This window comes from Melopsittacus undulatus, chromosome Z (assembly GCF_012275295.1).
Source record: "Melopsittacus undulatus isolate bMelUnd1 chromosome Z, bMelUnd1.mat.Z, whole genome shotgun sequence".
In the NCBI taxonomy this organism is placed as follows: Eukaryota; Metazoa; Chordata; class Aves; order Psittaciformes; family Psittaculidae; genus Melopsittacus; species Melopsittacus undulatus.
The window spans coordinates 43,915,870-43,937,669 of NC_047557.1; the positions used below are offsets into that span (position 1 = coordinate 43,915,870).

A 21,800-nucleotide genomic window follows, 5' to 3' on the forward strand; every position below is an offset into this window, starting at 1 on the left:
CCTGAACTTAAAACAGGCATGGCTTAAAATACACAGTTTTGATAATGACTGCTTTTCACATCTTTATAGGGGTTTAGCTTTTATTTGTTTCAGGTTTTTGCTTCTACCATTGCCTCAACAAGCCTGATAAAGGGCAAACCTTACAAAACTTATCCTATTGCTTAATACTGTAGGCATATGGAAGTATGCTTTACAGTATAGTTGTAGACTCTATTAAATGCAAGGACCATTGTTGACAGTTGACAGTATGTGAATTACCTAAAAGCCATACTGAACTAAATGTTCAGTTATTTGTACTCTGATATTTTGTGAATATTGTGACTTGGTCATGAAATCTTATGCATGGGTAATGTACTTCATTGCTGTCCTATGATCCTGGGTTCAGCTGTTAACAGTTACTTTCCTCCTTCCTAGTAAGCTGGTACAGTGCTCTGTTTTCGGCTATAGTCTGTGAATAATGTTGATGACACACCAATGTTTCAGTTGTTGCTCCGTAGTGCTTACTTTTCAGTCTCTCATTCTCTGCCAGTGAGGAGGGGAACATAACACAAAACTATTATTTCTAGTAATAATAATAAGGGAAATAATGGGAAGAGAATACAACTGCTCGTCACCTGCCAACGGATACCCAACCCAACCTGAGCAGCGATCAATCCCTTCCAGGTAACTCTCCCCAGTTTCTATACCGGGCATGACATGCTGTGGTATGGAATACCCCTTTGGCTAGTTTGAGTCAGGTGTCCTGTCTCTGCTTCCTCCCGGCTTCTTCTGTCCTTCTGCACTGGCAGAATATGAGAGACTGAAAAGTCCTTGACCAGAGTAAGTGCTACTGAACAACAACTAAAACATCCATGTGTTATCAGCACTGTTGTCAGACTAAAGCCAAAACACAGCACTGCGCCAGCTACTAGGAAGGAGAAAAATAACTGTTCCAGCTGAACCCAGGACAGTCGTGCATTTAATATTCAGTCATTTGTTGAAAAAGGACCTTGAATTTAATGCTGTGCTTTGATTAAAGTTTTGTTCCTCATAAAAAAAATTAGTATGTTGTAGAACAGCTGCTTTAAGTACATGGGATAAACTGACATTTCACAGCTGTAGTTGTAAATGCTGAAATGTCTGCCTGAAATGGAAGAGTTTTCTGGCATCTTACTTATATGTGCTGACATAGTATTCTGCTTCTTCTGAGCATCAGCACGCTGACCTCTTCCCTCTGACTCTCTTTTTGATGGTTTATCCTTTTTGCCTTAAGCACTTCTCAGGCTCTTACGGGAGGTTGTTTCCACCTTATTGAAAGAACTACAGTTATCATTCAGCAAACAGGAAACCTTGTTTCCTTTGTGTGTTATTAAATAATTTGGGGATCCTCTATTCCTAAAATCAAAACTTTCAATACATTAGTATCTATAATCTAAATATGACTGTATTTACTGACTACAGAAGTATTAGTCTACTTGTGCTGCACAGGACTTTATACTGAAACCCCCTTAAACAGTATGTAGATTATTTCACCAAACTATTCACTTGGCTAATGTGCTGAATCTTATGTAAAGGCACACAGACCACCTTCAAACATGCAGATTAACTACTTGCATAATAAATATCAGCTCAGGAATGCCACAGAACTGACCTTCTCATGTAGGTTGCCAGGTAAGCAGACTAGGGTGCATGTAGAGGAAGGTTTCTGTCAGCTCCTTTCTCCTCCTCATACTGTTCACTCCCCTGTCAGGCAGCGTAGGCAGTATGAGATACAGACTATCCCTTGAAGTTGACTACCTTTCCTGAATACTGAAGCAACTGAAAAGCAGCTGGTGAATGTCTGCTCCAACGATGTCTCAATGGCACAGGAGCAGCATCCTGTGCTGTACATAGGATTCAGCAACTTTCTGCTTATCACCCCTATTTTACTGAATGTATGATAGGAAATAGGAAATCCTGCCTGACCAATTTGCTGGCCTTCTATGACGGGGCTACAAAAATGATGGACAGGGGTGGAGCAGTTGATGTCATCTACCTGGACTTGTGCAAAGTGTTCGACACTGTCCCACATGACATCCTTGTCTCTAAATTGGAGAGACATCAATTTGATAGGTGGACCACTCAGTGGATAAAGAACTGGCTGGATGGCCACATGCAAAGAATTGTGGTCAATGGCTCAATGTACAGCTGGAGACCAGTAACGAGTGGTGTCCCTCAGTGATTGGTGTTGGGACCGATCTTGTTCAACATCTTTGTTGGTGACATGGACAGTGAGATTGAGTGCGTCCTCAGCGAGTTTGCCGATGACACCAAGCTGTGTGGTTCTGTTGATAAGCTGGAGGGAAGGAATGCCATCCAGAGGGACCTTGACACACTTGTGAGGTGGGCTGATGCCAACCTCATGAAGTTTAACCATGCCAAGTGCAAGGTCCTAAAGCTGGGTCAGAGCAATCCCAGGCACAGCTACAGGTTGGGCAGAGAAGAGATTCAGAGCAGCCCTGTGGAGAAAGACTTGGGGGTGTTGGCTGATGAGAAAATGAACATGAGCTGGCTTCAGTGTGTGCTTGCAGCCCAGAATGCCAACCGTATCCTGGGCTGCATCAAGAGGAGCGTGACCAGCAGGTTGAAGGAGGTGATCCTGCCCCTCTACTCTGCTCTTGTGAGACCTCACTTGGAGTACTGTGTGCAGTTCTGGTGTCCTCAACATAAAAAGGACACGGAACTGTTGGAACAAGTCCAGAGGAGGCCACAAGGATAATCAGGGGACTGGAGCACCTCCCGTGTGAAGAGAGGCGGAGAAAGTTGGGGCTGTTCAACCTGGAGAAGAGAAGGCTGCGTGGAGACCTCATAGCAGCCTTTCAGTATCTGCAGGGGGCCTACAGGGATGCTGGAGAGGGACTATTCATTAGGGACTGTAGTGATAGGACAAGGGGTAACAGGTTGAAACTTAAACAGAGGAGGTTTAGATTGAATATAAGGAAGAAATTCTTTACTGTTAGGGTGGTGAGGTACTGGAATGGGTTGCCCAGGGAGGTTGTGAATGCTCCATCCCTGGCACTGTTCAAGGCCAGGTTGGATGAAGCCTTGGGTAATATGGTTTAGTGTGAGGTGTCTGTGCCCATGTCAGGGGGGTTGGAACTAGATGATCTTTAGGTCCTTTCCAACCCTAACTATTCTGTGATTCTATGATAGAGTCCTCTAGCATGATAGTTAGTCACTCAATTCTGCAGCACCCTAGGGGCAAAAAGTAGTTCTCAGTGGTTTAGTAAGAAATATGTTGAGAATATAAACATTTTAAGTTTACTAATACTATCTAAGACTTCACTGCATTTGGAGAGGAAACTTCCTTACTGGAGAGACAATCCTCTATAATGGGATTGGGGAATATGCATCATGCTGTCCATTCTGAAAATCAAATTAGAACATGGCTTCTTTATACCTTTCCCATATGAGAACCTTCATATTCTATAGTGCCTGTGGTTGTTTCTGTGGCGTCTTTTATTTCTATGTTTTGGCCCATCCCCCAGTTCACTGTCTTCACACAGTGTCTAGTGTAAGGACACTGTAAAGCTACTTGTGCAAAAGATTGTTGAGAGTAAATACTTTCTACTACCCAGATTGCTGAAGCAATGTTACTTACCATCTTCCTTCCAGTAGAAAAATTCCAATAGAGGAATTTTGTACTGTTTACGTATGTTGCATGTCATGGTATGTATCTGAGTATCTTGTACTCCTTTACCTGTGCTTTTTTACATTTGCCATTCCAAATCCTATCTCCAACTCTGTCCAGGGAGCCACATACATACGTACTCTTTTATACTTGCAACTATTGAAACTTAGGTATTTGTCAATTTCTAATACCATTTCATTCTTTGAAAAGTCTTTTTTTCTCTTCTAAATTTTGGGCTACTTTCCAGGCTCATGTGTATATATATATGTGTGTGTGTGTATATATGTGTGTATATATATACGTGTGTGTGCGTGTATATATATATATCAGCAGTAACCAAGAATAACTTCATGTAAGGGAGTCAGACTTATAAATTAAACCAGAATTTGGCCTGTTGCCATGAAAAAATAGTTTTCTACAGCATTAAAGGTTAATGTTGTAAAAAAAGGGTGTGTGGTGATGACTGGCCAATTCTTTCTTACATGGAAGAGTGCCACAGTATAGTGGTTGCCTTTAGGCTTGCTGTGCATTAAGGTTTTCTCACACACAAAACAATAAGGAACTTAAGCAAGGAAACCAAGCATTACTGAAGTAGAAGTATTCACAAGGATTTTTTTTTCTGGGAACACATCATGGTGTTGTTAAATAAGGTGAAACATATTGTTTTGCTGAAAATACTTTTTATCAAACCAAGCAACCTACAGCATTTACTTCTGTCTCAAGAGATGACTCACCGTGGGGATTATAGCAACTTTTCATTGTATGCAAGTAGTAATCACTTAACTTTAGTCAGTGAGTTAAGTTGGCAAGAAATAGAAGAACTACACAGTATTGAGAGCTGGAAAACACCTATGAAATCGTGTAAGACCACTGCTGATAATGATTTGTTCTCTAAAGTACAGTTTCTATTGTGTTTTTCAGTCTATGTTATTAGAGTTTAACAGACCATATGCTTATTGAGGAAATTTTTCTCAGCTCTGTACAGACTTGGTTTTGTTTCATATGGGCCAGTTACTCTTACCTGAATTTCTTATTCTACCCTAGATAATTAACTTTTAAAAAATATGCTTAAAATAATTTCCCCTTTTGAACTCTGTTGTACACTGTTCAATTAAGAAGTATACTTCTAAATGTTAGATAGGGTCTGCATCTCATACTCTTACATGTATATTTTTAGCTCATTTCAGTTTCACCACCTTTTCTTTTGCTTCTGAAACTGCATTGACTTATAACACACGACTGTTTACTAGTAAATTTGCTATCTTGAATGTTTCTTGGGTATTTCATTTGGTACTTTGTGTTATGAAAATCATTTTGTCCAGATTTATTCTTCAGTTAGAAAAAAATAAGAGGGAGAAGTAGCTGCCCTGCTCCTTCATAATGTTTAGTTTCAACATATCCTACAGTGTAATCTGCAAGTATTTTATGATCATATAGATCTAGGCACTAGGGAGACAACATCCCCTCAAAATCATGAAAAAAATTGCAAGAGGTGATGGCACTGCTATATCTTTCTCCTAGTCCCTTTTGCTACTTTTATTATCTTGGTAAAGCTTAATTCTTACCCACTCTTTTACCTTAATGTTTAATGTAGGTCAAGTATATCTGACTAAAGGCAGTATTTCAGAGTATGTACAGCTCATACATAGGGTGTATTGCAAGAATATTACTCCATGCTTTCTAATACTGAATAAACATTAGAGCACAGCTTCCTGTTGCAATACTAAGAATTTTGCCATTTAAAGAGAACTCTTTTTTTTTTTCTTTTCTCTGCACTGCCTTTTTATTACTGTGGCACAGCAGTAGTTAAGCTTTATCTACTAATGTGACTCGTAAAACGCCGAAGTTTCTGGAAATACACAATTAAAAGAAGCCTTCCAGTGCTGAATATTCATCTGTTCATGGTATTTCTGGTTTTGTTTTCTTGTGACTGGCTCTTGGATTGTCCTGCTTGAAGAAGAAATTAATTGGAAAGGAAACTCATAGCAGCACTATTACAAATTTTAAACTGAAATATATATTGTAAAGGGTTTTAAATCAATGCAAATAACCTATTCCTGTAGTTTCATAGATATTAGAAGAATTTTACAGGAGCAGCTCAAGTACTTAATATGATTTCTGATAAAGCAATTTCTTATTAAGAAGGTTTCTGTCTTTTGCCCCAGTTATAAGGTTTCCAGATTTCCTGTTTTCTTTTACTAAGACAAAAATACAGATGAAGGGATAGCTCTGCAAGCGAATGCATCAAAGGGTAGCAGCTATGGTCAATTACTAACAAACCAACCACATTAGCATGTTTTTTAAAAGAATGCTGTTACTAAACTTACTAAACTGTTCACCAGGTTTCATAGAGGGTGCTAGAAAATTTTTCCAAGAGGAAAATCACTCTAACTCAATCACAGTGTAACTTAAAGCTTGGGTTTCTTATTTTTTGATATTTCTTGTCATTGCTAGTCGTGCCTTATCTTGAAAATTTGTTTTATTGTTATTATTATTATCTGTCAAGTAAGAAAATCTCATTCAAGCTTGTGAATTGGAGAAATAAAATGGGAAGGGCCCTACAAAGAGGTGTAATTTTCTTACTTAATGAAGCTTCACAGTGTCTGTGTTAGATTAATTTCAAAGTTGGTATTGTTAGTCACAAGAATAACATACTGCTGCTTAAATACTGAAGTTTGCTACTTATACTTTGAATTTTTATTTGAACATGGATAGTTTTGTGTGTATTTTAACATCAGTGAAGAAAAGATAGCTGACTTCATAGCTGAATTCTATTTAGTTGACATTTGAGAAAGAATCTGAAGAAATCATAACTGTTACTTTAAGAGAAGTACTTGTATAAGGTAAGCATAATTTGAAGAATAAGTAGTTCCCCTCTAGAAAAATTGTGGGTTTTCTTAATCTTATCAAGGTGACTAGCAAGTCCAAAATTTAAAGGAGCATAGGTCAACAATATAAATTGATTAATGTCTTCTATAATGATAGCAAGCACAGCAAGACAAAAGATTTTGAAGATAGGATTTTTGAAAATATAATAATGTAATCAAGTAATGTGTATAGTACTGTAGAGTGCATAAATGTCAGATGAATCATGAAGTGAAACAGATCAAGACAGATCACACAGAGAGACACTTTCTCTCCATTTTGTTAACTCCTTTAAATATGTTTTAAATAACTACTATCCATCCGAAAGTCTTTCTAAATAGATGATAGTATACGGAGAATTGCTAATTTGTTTGTAGGAAACTATCAACTAAGTTTTAATGTCTGTTATTATTTAAACAGAGCCTCTGTTGATCTGAAGAAGGTTCTTGGCATAAAATGGCCTTGTAATTTATTTAGCCATGCCTATAAATTGTATTTTAGATACAACTAAACAAGATACAACCATGACTAATTCTTGTTTTTTAAATATGCAAAAGTTCAAGGAAGTTGCTTACATAAAATACATCATTACATGTCAGTATGAGCCCAAATATATTTCAGAGCTCTTCAAGTTCAGGCATAGCTTAGAGTACTTTTATAATTTTGGAGGGGTTGGGGTAATCACATGCAATTGGTCATTTTAGGAGAAGAACACAGACATTCAAGATCAGAATGGCATTGTTACAATTTACTGTGTGATCACATTCTAAAACTGGAAAACAGACTGCCTCAAGCTGGACACCTGTATAGTGCTGAGTAACTTTCTGTCTAGGTTGAGTGTAGATACTAATTTTTGACTGTTACATTTGAAATATTTGCCATAATATTTCAGTGCTTCTGTTGTTTAAAAGTGAAGTTTAAAAACCAGTTTTAGGAGTCTTAATTTAACCATTAATTGAATAATTCAGGAAAAATTGCTTTTGAGATTCTCTGCTGGGACTGTATTATATCTGTATTATGTCTGAGCAGGATACTTTACTGGATTTAATGGTCTGCTAAAACATTGGCTTGCCAGTTAAAAAACAGTTTTTCACAAATGTATTTCTATTTTTTCTCAGGGTGCCTTTCAGTATTGTACATGTCCAGCTCAGAGGTGCAGTAGTAGTAGTGTAGTAAATCTGCACAAGTCATAGCTTGTTCAAGAAGTTGAGATGCATTTGAAACAAATGTTCAGTTTCTGAAATAATTGTGGACTCGGTTCACTTAGAACCTCTTTTAAGTTTAATAAATCTTAAGCAGTCATTCTTGTTCCCTTTCCCTATTAATTGTGTCGCTGAACACAAAAGCTCTGTTATGTGCAGAATGACTGAGCTTATCCCTACTAGAAAGGAGTTATGTTTGGTATCTAAAGAACAATAATAGTTTGCTGCCTGGCTGATCAATGCTGGATCGAGTTCACATTCCCAAGTTCCCACTCTCACACCTACATGCGCAGGGCGTGGAAACATAGCTAAGAGAGGGAGGACTTTTACAGAAAAATGTTGAACTGAGACTTAGCAATCAGGACACAGCTGGGCTTGCATAGCAATAAACATTAATTTTAATCCATTGCTTGTAAAAATATCCAAAGCACAGAAGTTAGCAACTAATTAATTTTTAGCCTGCCCATTGTTTTCTTTATCCAGTTGAAACAATCCATAAAGCTTTAAAATATTTTTGTGCTACCTTGCAAGAAAACAGCTTTTCTATTTTAATGAGGAAATAGTATCCTTCAAAATGGTTGAAATTTCTCCAGTTTGGAGTCCCTGTAAGTAGTTTTTGTGCATGGGACACACAATATGAAATAAGGAGAAATCAAATTCTCCTTCAGGAAATAATATTTGAGATCGTTTTAATGCAGGAGAATAGAGTTAGGCATGTAGTCCTGTGTAATACTAACCCAAAAAACTGCGACCTGCTGATTCCTTCAGTGGTCCAGTCAGAAACTCAAAGTGATCCTGAGGGTTCACATCCTGCTGTTGCTTTCCCAACTGGCTAGAGTTGGGAATGGAAGCTCTTGCTTTTCAGCCCAATGCTTTCCTCAGACATTCTGCAAAAACACTGAGCTGCTGAAGGACTTGTAGAGAGCAGATGGTAACAAAATTTGTGTAATGGTCTTTGTTCCGCACCTATCAGTTAGCTGTCTTTCGCAAAAGCTGACACCAGCAGTGTCAAGATCTTTCCAGGTTTACATTACCTTCAGTCATCCCTTTTCATTAAATAGTGCTTCTTAGTCAGACTGAAGATGTAGGTGATGGGTACCTCTTATTTAATCATAGAGGAAATAAGTGATTCTCCTAAAACTCATTCATCTCCATAAGAAAAGAATGTTTTTCCAGGTTGCTGTAACTATTCTTGCCTACTCCCCTCTAAGCCCACAGTAAAATTTAAATGCCAGAATTAGGATGTCTGGAGAAAGAAAGGTTTGAAAAGTGTATTGGCTGACAAAGCTATTAGTCAGTACAAAAGTGAGCAGTAAAGGTCATTGTTCAAGCTTATGGACTCTTGCTTTGAATATGTTTCTTTACAAGAACTGTTGGAAGGATTTTTGATTTCTTCAAGGGATCAGTAAGACCCGGAGTTCAGTAACTCTGAAAGCTGTATTTTATTTCTTCAAGAAGAAAGAAAGTCTGCTTCATTTTCTTTGAATTTCTTTGTACTGGAAAAGTAAGAAAAACACTGCTTGTCACATCAGTGGTGCATGACTGTCCTGTAGCCATGTTAAGACATATTTTTGTTTTTCTGTATAATAAAAATAAAAAACCCCCAACAACAAAATAAATTAAAAAAAAAAAACAAAAAAAACCCCAAAACACCACCACCACAAAAAAAAAACAAACAAAAAAAATCCCAAGAAAACCCAAACAAAAAAACAAAAACAAAACCAACCAAACCAAAATGAAAAACACAAAACCAAAACCAAAAAAACAAACCAAACACACAAAGTGAATAAAGCTGTCCCCATGAAAACTGCGCAGAGTCAGCTGGGGGACTTACTATTCTCAGAGGACCACATTCTGGGCTGGATTTCACTTCCAGTAACTTTGATCTGCTGATGATATACTGCTTCTTGAAATATGGATACATCAGCCATTTTGCCATGTTCACTTGTAGTCTACTGCCTCTTAGTCTCTCTGATAACAGTAGTGTTTTAAAATCCTTGCAGTTCTTGCCCTTGGGGAATACAGTCAAATATTTCAAGCCATTATTAATCATCTGGTGAGATACTGGATAAAACACATTGCTGTGTTTTCATTTTCTGAGCCTTTTTACAAAAGATTGGAAGCCAGGTCTCTTCTGCTGAATCAGTTTTCAGGTTACACAGGCTGTGCTGAGGGCACATCATAGTCTCACTTTCCAAGTAAGTTAATTTTCCAACTTAAACTAGTAGGCATTTGTCCTATAGATCTTCTCAATGGTAGGAAAACACATATCTTGAATTTTATCATAGGTCCATTAAATTATCTTTTACTGGTATCTCAGGTGTGATGGCATTAGCCTTAAAATGTAGGCAATATCATGATAAACAAATCTGGGGGTGAATCCATTTTTTGTTTTATGTTACAAGGGAGGTTGTATAAAGATACAAAATTGCAATTTGTAGATTGGTGAAGTAATCAATTGTAGATTGATTAGTTACATCCTCTGAGAGAAAACATGATGCCATAGTAAAATCTTGAGACTTTCCTGTATGCTTGCTGGTGTCCACATAGTTCTGAATACATAATGTGTGTGTGTGTGTTTATGTGGTGTAAAATTCAGTAATTGAGAGGAAAATACCATCTCTAGAAAGGAGAGACTGGAAAATAACTTGACTGCATTAGTTATCAATTTCCTCTCCTTTGCAAAAGCTCTTTTAAAATTTATTTAAATTTTATTAATTTAATTTACTTAAAATTTATTAATTTATTAATATTAAATATTTTTATTCCTCCATTTTCACTCTTTTCTTTTTGCCTTTCAGTATCTGAAAAATGTTGGTAAGCACTTATTCAGTGTTCACCTTGGATACAACAAGTTACCAAGACATTCACCGATATCGAATGTTTTAGCATTAGAGTAGCACAGATCCACTGAAATTATAGACAATTTATGCAAAGGAAAAGTGCATAATCGTGACTTTTTATTGAGTTATCATTAGCAGCCATCACAGCCTGAACAATCTAAAACTAGTTTCTATTTCATTTTAAAATGAAAGAGTTGGCTGTTGCTCAAATATCCAATTGTTTTCTAGGCTATATACAGTCCTCAAAGTTCATTGTATCCTTGGGATCTGGCTTGAAAAATAGCTGATGTACATCACTGTCTAAATTATTTACCTAAGTTATTTATGGGCCTGCCTTCACCCAATTGGTAGGAAGTGTTACCTCCTCTCCCTATCTCAAAATTCAGTTATATTTAATCCTGCTGCTCCAAGAATGAAGTATCATAGCATATGTTGACATGTATAAATGCTTGTTCCCAAGCTAAGTGTTAGATAGGAGAGCTCCATTAGCAGTCCCTGAAAGAAAGGCTTTCCAAGTAAAGAAGGGCATGGAAGATGGAAGGACTAATCTCTTAGTTTCTGTTGTGAGGGGGTTCAAGTATGACAGTCAGTGTCATGTGGACAGCAAACAGAACAGTTGATGGAGGATCATGCAGCCATTCCCCCTTAAATTGGGTATACCATCATCCAAGGTGTTGGCTCCATAAGGTCTATTAGCAGAATAAAAAGTAAGTAACAATTCCTGTTGGGTTTCCTTCACTGCTGTGCAGTTACTAACAGGAAAACAGGAGCTACCTCTTGAGTTTTAACACAGCATGTGTTTGTGCGTACAGGGATTTTCATCCCAAATCAGCCCCAGGGTCTGCAGGTCTGTAAATCAGTATCTCATTTAAATTTTTTCCCTTAGTTTTCTCCAAAGGTTTGAGAGGACAGGAAATGTAACCCTTCAAAGGATTTAAAGTATAAATGTTACACTGTCTCTATTTCCCGGTGTTTTGCATAACTGTATCTGTGGGAATGTAAATCTAATCTGTTGGCTGACCCAAGGGAATATTGTTTAGGTAGTTACATTAGTTTGTATTTCCTATTAACATCATTTTTTGTTCATATCCTTGTGTGTCTCTTTGAGCTATGCACTGTTCTTCTTTCCCCATTAAAATGTGCAGAGTTCAAGAGCCAATTTATAGGAGCTTCCAGAATCACCATTTAGCAGAAATCTGCTGTAGTTTTACAAAATAAAAATATGCAAGTTCAAGTAGGCCTGTGGCGAGTGTGAAATAAAAATCTATGGTACGATTTTCTACTGTGATACCTCTATTGAAGTTCTTTTTTGTGTAATGCTTCATAGTGAAGTTGCTTCTATTTAAAGCATTGAGTTTGATCTTGGCTTTGATCTGAAGCTTTTGATCTTGAAAAAAGTATGTTGTGTCAGTAAAACAAAAAGGGTTGGAGAGAGGAGTTTTTTTTGTGTGTTTTTTTTTCAGTGATATAGCACACACTAATTGGACCTATCTTTATTTGCTTAAATCTGTTTGCAAAGTCCATCTAATTCTATATATAGGAGGATCTGCTCAAATATGTGCTTTAATGAGCCTTATTCTTTTACAAGAGCATAGATTTTCTTTTGATGCTGTCAGGAAACTGTCATATGTAGCACAGAATATATTATTTTTTAAATACTAAAAATACCTTTCTATCATAATTTTAACTATATCGAGTATGAAGCAGTCTATCCATTATTGTCTGTAATTTTAATTTCTAAACACAGATCACTAAGTAAAATCCTAAATTAGAAATTTATAGCGTTCAAATTTTACATAGCTGACATTACTTCGGTGTCTTCCATCATGGCAGAGCTAGTATATCCTCTTCAAAGAGCACAGAAACATCTGTTGAAATCATATGCCTAAATTAAATCACCTGCTTCCAGTCTCTTGTTGAATAGCATTTAACTGGACCCGCAATTAGGGGCTTGCTGTGCTGTCACATGATTAATGAGCTTGGTTCTTGCTTTTAAGGCACATTTCAGGCTCTCCAAGGTAATTTAATAGCTGGATTCTTCAGGTATCAAACAAGTACTGGGAGTAATCTGAAGCACTTCATGATGGGGGTACTTCCTCCCTTGAGCCGGCCCCGTTAGCTCGTTCCGCTGTGAACACCTGGGACAGCGGGCGGTTATAGGAAGGTTAACAGGAAAGCGTTTGTCACAATGAGAGACTTAACGAGAGAGCGTCTCTCTGAAAGCTAGTCCGTAACCTGCGACAAGCGCTCCCACGGCCGTTAGGAACAGCCGCCGCGTCGGCCAGGCGGTCCGCACCACTGCCGCCTGGTCCGTGCAGCTCGGCTGGGCTCGGTATCCGCACCGCCGGGGGGAGGACAGCCGGGCCCCGCCGGCGAGGCACCACTGGCGGTATTGCGGGCTGGCCCCGGGGAGGCGCGGCGAGCCCCGGCGGGGCCGCCCCGGAGCCGCTGGTCCGTACGCGTTTCAAACGCTCCTCCTCTCCGCATGGACATGGGGGCCGGAGTTCGGGGGCGGGGGACCCCGCGGAGGTGTTTCATTTCCGACTGAGGGGCTGCGGTGTGCCGCCACTGAAGACGGCTACGGCGGTACGGAACAGGGCGAGGCTCCGGCTCGGTGACGCTGGGTCCGGGCGGGGGGACGGTGTCGGGCGGGCCGGGATTGCTGCAGCGCTGTCCCGTTCGCTCCGCGGCCCGGGGGAGCGAAGCCTAAGCGGGGATACTCCGCTGGCAAGCCCGCCTTAGCTTGCGCTTTCTCCCCCATGTAGCCTTTGCTGGAGGAGGGTGAGACGTGGAAGGAGAGTCGGCTCGTCCAGCAAGTGAGCGGCGAGGTGAGGAGAAAATCTTCCACAACTCTTACATTGCCCCCCGCTTCGTTCCTTTGCCAGTCTGCTCCTCAAGTTTTTCACCTGACCCCCCTCGCCACCCCGGCCATGCTTTAAAACATAGTTGCTGTCATATGGGAATAAAAACATTTGTATGGGGGAAGAAACTGAAGAGTTACTTCTTTATTAAATAATAACAGCCCCATCGTCTAAATTTGGTGTTGGTAGTTTGGAACAACTTTGGACTGGGTGGCTGGAAATAAACCTCTTACTTGAAATAGAAGGTGTAAAGGATAAAGCACAGAGATTTTCCCCAGGATTTTTGCACACCGCAGTGGTTAACTTTCTGTCCAGGTTCCCATTTGGCAACCAGGTCATCAAACATGTTCTTGTGTGCAAAACTTTTAAACTGAAAGCTCTGAGGTGAACACCACCTCACACTTTGACCATGCACAAGTAACTAACCAGATCACCTAAGACCATGTCATTCTAGATGGGGAGAAGTGCTGTTCATCTTTCTAGTGAAGCAATGGAAAAAAATTGTCTGGAGTCTGTTTATAGCCTCTTACTAATGTTGAATAGCTGCGCTTAGGTCACATCTTCTTGCTAAAAAGGCACTATGGTTTTAATCCAGGTCACAAAATGGATTCGGACAAACCAGATGATGAGAAAAAGTGGCAAAAAGAAAAGAAGGCTGGATGAAGTTGTTTTCCAAAAGGTAAGGGTTCCCAATATGCTGAAGGGTGGCAGATCCAAAATGCTTTCCAATGACACCTTTCAAAACTTTTGTAGAGGTGTTTTTTAGCGTCTTCAACAAGGTGACAGTGAAAAGGCATTACTGATAAAAGTTTCAGTGTCACTATGTTATCACAATGGAAACAAGAATATTTTCAGGTATCTGTAATTTAGAAGACAACTTCCTCAGAATGTTCCAGTTTTTAACTGGATGTTAATGTTTTTAACTGTAAACAACTGTAAATGAGGGAGAAAGAAGAGTGCTTTCATCAAAGAAATCAATAGAACTTGAGAGCTTTTGACAGGACCTACTACTATTTGCATACGTTCAGTTACTGGTAGCTGACAATTAATTTTCATTGTGGATATTGGGCCAACAACAGATGTGATCTGTACATTGAAACAAATAGTTCTGACTATGCTGTTGTCACATAATTCAGAGGGTGAGTTTGGAAATAATCTATTTGCAATGTAAATGAAAATGTGCCTAGATGGTTTTTTTATAATTACTACAGAAGATTTTTTTAAAACTGAATGCAGCCTGAATTGAACTATCTTTAAAACAGAGATTTTTTTATTTAGCTGTTGTGATACATTTGTTCTGTACTGTTGAGTTGACAGTTTAAACCACAATGTAGAGAGGTGACTAGCCGACACTTTTCTGAATAGCTGTTTTCTTTTACAAACAGATTTAGAATTATTTTTTTAAACCTGTTACCTTTAAAGGATTAAAATGGCAGTGTGTTGTTTTGCTGTTTCAACAGTGCTTCTAGAATGCATGATGAATCATTGCTGTTTCTGTAGCCAAATTCTTGCTGATAGCATGGCTGCCAACTCCTGGATGTGTTGCCTTAGTATGGGCATTGCAGTATATGACAAATATCTGTGAAGTGCATTGTTGTGTGGGGATTTATGAGCTCCATAGTGAGTTAAAAAGCCACCAAATAGCATCCTGTAATTCACTACTACTTTTACTTTGTAAGTGGAATACACTGTTTAGGAAAGATATTCTGTGGTGCTGTGCTAGTGACATGATCTAAACAGAGACAGCATAAACTATTGCACTAAGTAATTACATTTCTCTTCATATTTTGATATGTGAATGCTTGTTTGCATGTATGTGTAGCATTTGTATTTACAATCATTTTAAGATGAAGAATTTTAGAGTTAAAAAAGTATCACTGTGTGAATTCGAGAGCAAAATGCATTCAGAGTACATACAGCCCTGCTACAAGCTACAGTCTGCACACATTTTTATGTAATTTTTAAATGGTGCAAAGTAGGTTCCCTGCTACATCTTAACAGTAGTCTTAAAGGTACCTTATGCTGCTATATCTGTTCTCATCCCTTTCTTTTGGAGAGTCTTCCTTAGTGCAAAACTCCTTTGTACCAATAAAATTCCATTTCAGGGGGGGAGTTGTTCTACTTTACTGTTAGAAATGTGAAACCTAATATGTAAACCTAAGGTATAGTCATGGGTTTTTTAAACAGTCACTCTGGAGTAAGGTCTGTGAGCAGAAATGTGAGTTAAAATTGAAGGCAAGAATACACAATCTTCTGTTATCTATAAGTATTAATAATTCTTGGAAATTGAGTGCAGATTCACAGCACTGCATTGGCAGTATACTTACCCCATGGAAAGGAAAAGGCGTAATTACATGTTTTGTAGTGGAACCACTGACGAGGCACCAAGGGTGGGATTCCTCATCTGCTGTAGAGGTGTGGTCTTTGCAACAGTGACTTCTCCAATACATTTAAGAGAAAAAAGACAAAGGAACTCCCTAGTGCTGGCAGATCTTTATTGTATTGTTTTGTTTGGAGTTGGCTGCAAGTAGGTTTCCAGCATGGCACCAGTCAGTGTGGACAGTGCAAACCTCTCTTCCGCTAGAATTCTTGATTTTCAGTTGTGTCTGTATTGGCTTGTAGCAGAAATGACACCATAAAGCAGTGGAAGTACTTTGGGGATAAACAAGACAACAAGAAAGAAAAAGGCATGTAATGGAAAGTAGCAGAGGTAGGAATAAAACCATGGAGTGAGAAGAGGGAGGTAAGAAGCAGAGCAAGAAGTAAACAGAGAAGTCAGAGCTGGTACCAACTCACATCACATGTGTGATTAAAATAAGGATACTGATGTATTTTGCTACATGTGGAAAACTGAAATTCATATTGATCCTGCTTATCCTTTCAAAACAAGCCCTAGCTTACTAAATGTAGCTTCTAAATTGTCATGTGCCTGTGCTGTCCGATTTTCCTCTATCACTTTTCTTTCTCTGCGGTAGGAAGTCCTTTTTGTAATGCAAGATGGATGGCTTTGCTATACTGAGACACCGCCAAATCGAAGCAAGTGCTTGTGCATCCAAGTATAAAATCTAAGACAGATAACTCTGGAATAAGTGAAACGGAATTGTGGAGGAAAGGTTGCTGACAATTACAGGGGAGTTACTTATTGAAAAAAGTTGCCTTCTAAACAGTTAAGTATGTAGGAGACGACTTTACATGCACGTATGTGTATTTAAATAACATTTGAAGGTAGCGTGTGCTGGGAAAGAACTGTGTAGCTGCTAGTGTTAACTGCACTCAAGGGACATATAAACCAGTGGGGAAGCTCATGTAGAACATTGCAGTGTTGCTCTCCTGTATGGATCCACACACAGTGGATTGCGGCAGTGTTAACAAATTCCACGGGTGTGAAAGACTTTCTAGTCATGTAACTAAGGGACCTTGTTCTTTTGCTCCTCTTCTCTCTGATATTTTTTTTTCACCTTTCAACCTTTTTACTGCTCTGTTTCTGAAGTATTTTATTTTTTCATAGTAACTTTTATTACAAACTTTCTTCTTCTTTTTCACCCCTGTTCCTTTCTCTGTTCTCCTTTGTCTCCCTCAGTCACCTTCAGTACTGTTCATTACTTTCTGTTTACTTTCAGTTGCTTTTTCTAAGTTATCTTTTGCCCACCTTGATTTCTGTTCATGGTTCTCTGTAAATATTCTTCCTATGATGTATGCGTACACATACGTAAGCCTAAACACACTCACCTGTTGCATTTCTGCTTTTGTCATCCCTCCTATTGTCATGTATTCTCTTCACTCATTTAATCTTACTCTGTTTCTTCATCTTGTCATTTTGCTGGTCAGCACATCTAGTTTTAGTTAAAATTCGTGTTGCATTATTTATCAAGAGTGTGATAGAAATGCTAAGTGTTACTGTTATTTTTGTTGCGATACTGGATACTGCCTGCTTGGAAAAAAAGAATTCCATTATCTATGCCAGTGCTGGGTGTCAGGCAGAAGAATATAATCTTTCAATCAGTCCAAATGAATTGTAGCAGATGATCTGTATCCACTGTGGGATTTGAGAGGAAACATACCTTTTTATTAAGATACTAACTCACTCTTTTATGAAATTTGGTATTAAAATAAAAAAGCTGCTTTGAAAGTATGCCTATAGTAGAAAGTGTCGTAGGATGAGACACCAAGGGTACACAGCAGTTAGGGAGAGCACTGAAACATATATGTTTATATACCAGAAAAGGAAGATGATTTGTGCAGATTATCAGAATTGCATTTGTCTCTTTCAGTTTTAGTTTGTTTCTATACTGAAACTTTGAGGAGCAATTCAGCTTTTCCAGAATAATTTCTACTGTTTTCTCAGAAATACTCTTTTCACATGTTTAAAATTTGTCCACTAGTTTACTAAAGATGTAATTGTCTTTGATTTTTTTCCTGTTGATCATTCTTCTCACTCGAGATATTTACAATTGTCAGTATTTAAGCTCGGTTAATAACCTAAGAAAAAATACTTTGAAATAGCTGTTAAGTTTCCAGTAAAAAAACCCAGACAACCAGAGCAAAACCGATTGTGATATGTATGACTAATGCTAAATGCTTTGTCCTTTAACAATGAATTCACCAGTGTAACTGAAACATGAAAACCAAACCTTGTAATTCATTAAAATTAATTGTGGTGTTATACTTTAAGTAGAAAATATTTTGAAGTCTTAGCAAAACATAGGTAGGGGGAAGAAACTATAACATGGTAAAAGAAAACTTTTCTTTAACTAAGGAATTCATTCAGGAGTATATTCTTCTGCTAATTTATGTAAAGGAATATTACGTAAATTAAAATTAATTTAAGACTTTAATTACCATGCATTTTTTGTTTCTTAAAATGAATGTTTTTACTTGATTCCACCAGTCAGAGAATCAAAGTAAGGATCAAATCTGAAAAACATCTTTTGAGCTTGTGCACTACAAAGTGCTTAATAGCTAGAAGAAATATGTCAACAAGTCCTCAAGTGTTCAGTGGAGTCATTTGCTGTACCTGGCCTTTCCAAATTCTGTTAATCTCAAAGAACCTCTAGGAACCCTCTAAATGTATTAGATGGCCTTCACTGATTACAAATAACATTTAATTCTTGTGGCAAACAGGGATTGAATGGAAAATTTTACACCCACATCATGCACAAGAGCTGAATTGCAGTAAATGTTATTAATCTATCTGAGAAATAAAGCCTGCCGTTTGAAAAAACTTTTGCCATGAATACATATGAATAAAATTTCAGGCCATTACAATGAAACATTCTCAGTGTTTAGTTTTCCATTCCTGTAAAAATATCTGTAATTACTGATTGTTTGGAAACTATAATTGTACAGCTTCAAAAAAGTAGTATTTTTTTAGGATAGTGCTGCTTCAGAGTTCACTTAAGAAACATTTAATAGAACAGGAAAACTATGTGTGTGTGTGGGGAAACAAACTTAGAAATTAGAGTGGAATTTTTGATTGAGCCATAATAACTTTTTAAAAAAATAGTCCAATTCTGACTACAGTACAAGCTCTGTCCTATTTGCAGTAGTGTTGTGTCATGATCTTAGTTTACTTTTTAGTAGCACCCATCTCTCTTACGAAGAAAGTGCTGTTGCGTGGCATATTTCACATCAAGTGTCCCAGATGGGTATTGTTTTCATCTTGTCAGAGGTTGAATGTGCCTATAAGGCCACATTCAGGCTACATTTTTATGTTTAGGTATATATTAAAATATACAGTATGTATATATCAAAACAATTATAATAGTTCTGATTGTATTTATGTATTAGGCCACATTTCAGTGAAGCAACTTATCAGCATGCGTTCCCTTCCAGTGTCTGAGATGACCCCTTCTAAATTAGAAGAACTCAGGCCACATGGCTGTGTGTTGAAATAAAGTTTACAGATAATTACTTCATTGTTAAGTATAGCTGAGACAGCAGCTATCCTCTGCAGTGAAAGATTAAGGTAACTTTAATGTAAAATATAAGGTTTGTGCAGGAAAGAAAAAGGCAGTTTTAGTAGAGAGTTTTGTTCCTGTTATTTGTAGGAAGAAGTGATGGGGCACTGCTTGGCAATCTGGGGCATTGGAGGCATTTTAATTAGGCAGTGTTTGTGCATGATATCATACTAACAAGATGAATTATATTACAAAGATCAACTAATGCCACTAACTTTTCAGTCTGCTCTTGTTTCAAATTTGAAAGCAAGATTTTTGGTGGTAGAAATGTGCTCTTCTGTACCTTTGTTTACAAATACCTTTTTTCTTTAATAAAACAGGAAATGGAAAATTAGAGCAGTTTTAATCTTTACAAAATATCAGAAAACCAAAACGTATTCGGTCATTTTTAGCCCATCTCAAATGTCTGCCCACACCAGAGTTTATACAGTGAATTCTGAGGGGTGATATAGCGAGTTTTGGGAGCAGAAAGAAGGCTTTCCCTGTCAGGGCTTTTCCAACTGGAGCAACTTGGTACATTTGGAAAAAAGTGGTACACTGCATTCAAACACTCTGCAAGGTTTCTTCTGTGGAATTTCCTATGGACCTTTTATTAGTTGAAAATATACTCTTGTGCATGGCAGCTGAATAATCCTTTTGATTTAAATGTCCCCAAGTTCTTCCTGATGTGATTGACTGTAATGACTCCAGAGGAGGTTTAATGGTCTGCTGGCTCAAATGTGTGCTATATTTCAGTTTTATGTGTGTTTTATTTCAGTCTTACATTTATTACGCATTGTCAGCAGTAGGATAATGAGTTCTAACTATTGTCCTCATGTCTTTTTCAGTTTAGATTATGTTCACATACTGTATAGTAAAAGCACATATATAGCAGTCTGTAAGTGTGGACATAGTTATTGGGAGAAATATGTAAGCACAGAAGGCAAAGGCCAGGCCTTTTATAAAAGCAGTTAAAAAGGTTTTGGTAGTCATTAATCTACTTTTTGATGGTAATAGTAAAAGTAATCATGGGTACAGATTACAATATTGTCATTCTCTCTTTCCAGACCCCCAAGAAGCTTTGAGCAGGAAGGTAGCTCAGTGTTAAAGCAAATACATGCTTTGCTGTGTTAATTAAACAGATGTGATTGAATTCTTAAAGGTGTGTAAATTGTACTATACTCATTCGGTCAGTGCCATATCTATTTTCTTGTGTCACTTTTCTTGTGTGGACAGATTGAGTGACTACTCACAATTGTCTAGTTCCTCTTACCGGATGATTCACTTAAAGGTTTTGTGAAACCCATACCAGCATTTGAAATTAGACTACAGTATCTCAACATTAACATGGATCTTTATGCTATATAAATATATATTTACATATGGTATATAAATACAAAAAGTATTTTTAATCTCTTAAGACATATATTGCAAGTCTAATATCTGTCAGTTTATTGAAACTGCAGTCGCCCTGCAGTGTATGAGTGAACAGAAAATGTTTTTGTTTTCTCTTTGTACTGTTAAGCCAGGTTGTTGTCCTATATCGAGGTTGACCTAGGCCATCTCCATATCTGAACAGCATTCTTGAAGCACAGGGTAATGACACTTCAATTTGCCATAATTTTGTTTCATAAATGATTGCCAGTAAGTACAAGAAATTTGTTATTCTCCTGTGCTATATCTGTGTTTTTGTTAACAGGCATTTTCAAGAGAAGCTTTTATTTTTATCCAGAAAAAAAATGCTCATGGAAAAGAAGCTTAGGCAATTATGTTGTTCTGTATGTGTAATTACCCCTATTCTGCCTTTAATTGAGGCATCCATTGGGCATTTTCATTGAAACTTGTTAGTGCTCTAATGTTGCCATGTTCCTGTAAGAATTGCCTGTGACAAAAGCCCACATAAAGGCAAGGCAGAAGTGCTCTATCATTTCTGGGAATCCTAGCAGACACATGAGGGGGAAGATGTTATGACTGTACCAACCACAGGAAATGCTTTTCTTGACACTTTGAGCCTATGAGACACAAGTTCTAAGAAACTAAATTTAATTACTTTTGCTCTTTACAAAATCTAATGTTTTGGTTTTGTGAACTGTCTCCTATGTACTCCAGGTCACATGCTCCAAATGTAGGGTGTTCTTACAATTGCAGATGCAAACTGCCTTAGTGCGGGTTTCCTTCTTTACTCTTAACACAAATACGTGAATAAAGGGGCTTAGGACTTAGTTTGCAAGACTGATGACTGCCTTGCTTAAGTTCTCTCATCTGTATTGCAGAAGGATATGAGATAAAGCTAGAGAATATTAGATGTTTCCAAGCTCAAGATCCTGTTTATTTCAAAGCAAATATTACCAGCTCAGTGCCAGTTCTGTGTAACTGTGAATGTCTTGCTTTTGTTTAAATGTGGGAGATTTCCCTGTGTTTTGGCTGTACTTCTGACAAATTCA

At 37.8% G+C, this 21,800-nt stretch overlaps 1 protein-coding gene across 3 annotated transcripts in view; it reads left to right on the forward strand.

The window, feature by feature from the left end:
• Window positions 1-21,800, forward strand: part of AOPEP (aminopeptidase O (putative)) — a 194,441-nt gene that overhangs the window by 103,446 nt on the left and 69,195 nt on the right. For 2 of the 3 annotated variants that reach the window (XM_031054131.1, XM_005154922.2), the window contains exons 12-13: window positions 13,325-13,387; window positions 14,016-14,099. In XM_031054131.1, coding sequence (XP_030909991.1) covers window positions 13,325-13,387; window positions 14,016-14,099 — 147 coding nt within the window. Of the gene's footprint in view, window positions 1-10,517; window positions 11,799-13,324; window positions 13,388-14,015; window positions 14,100-21,800 lie in introns of those variants that run through there. The other variant, XM_031054132.1, reaches the window with a different exon arrangement.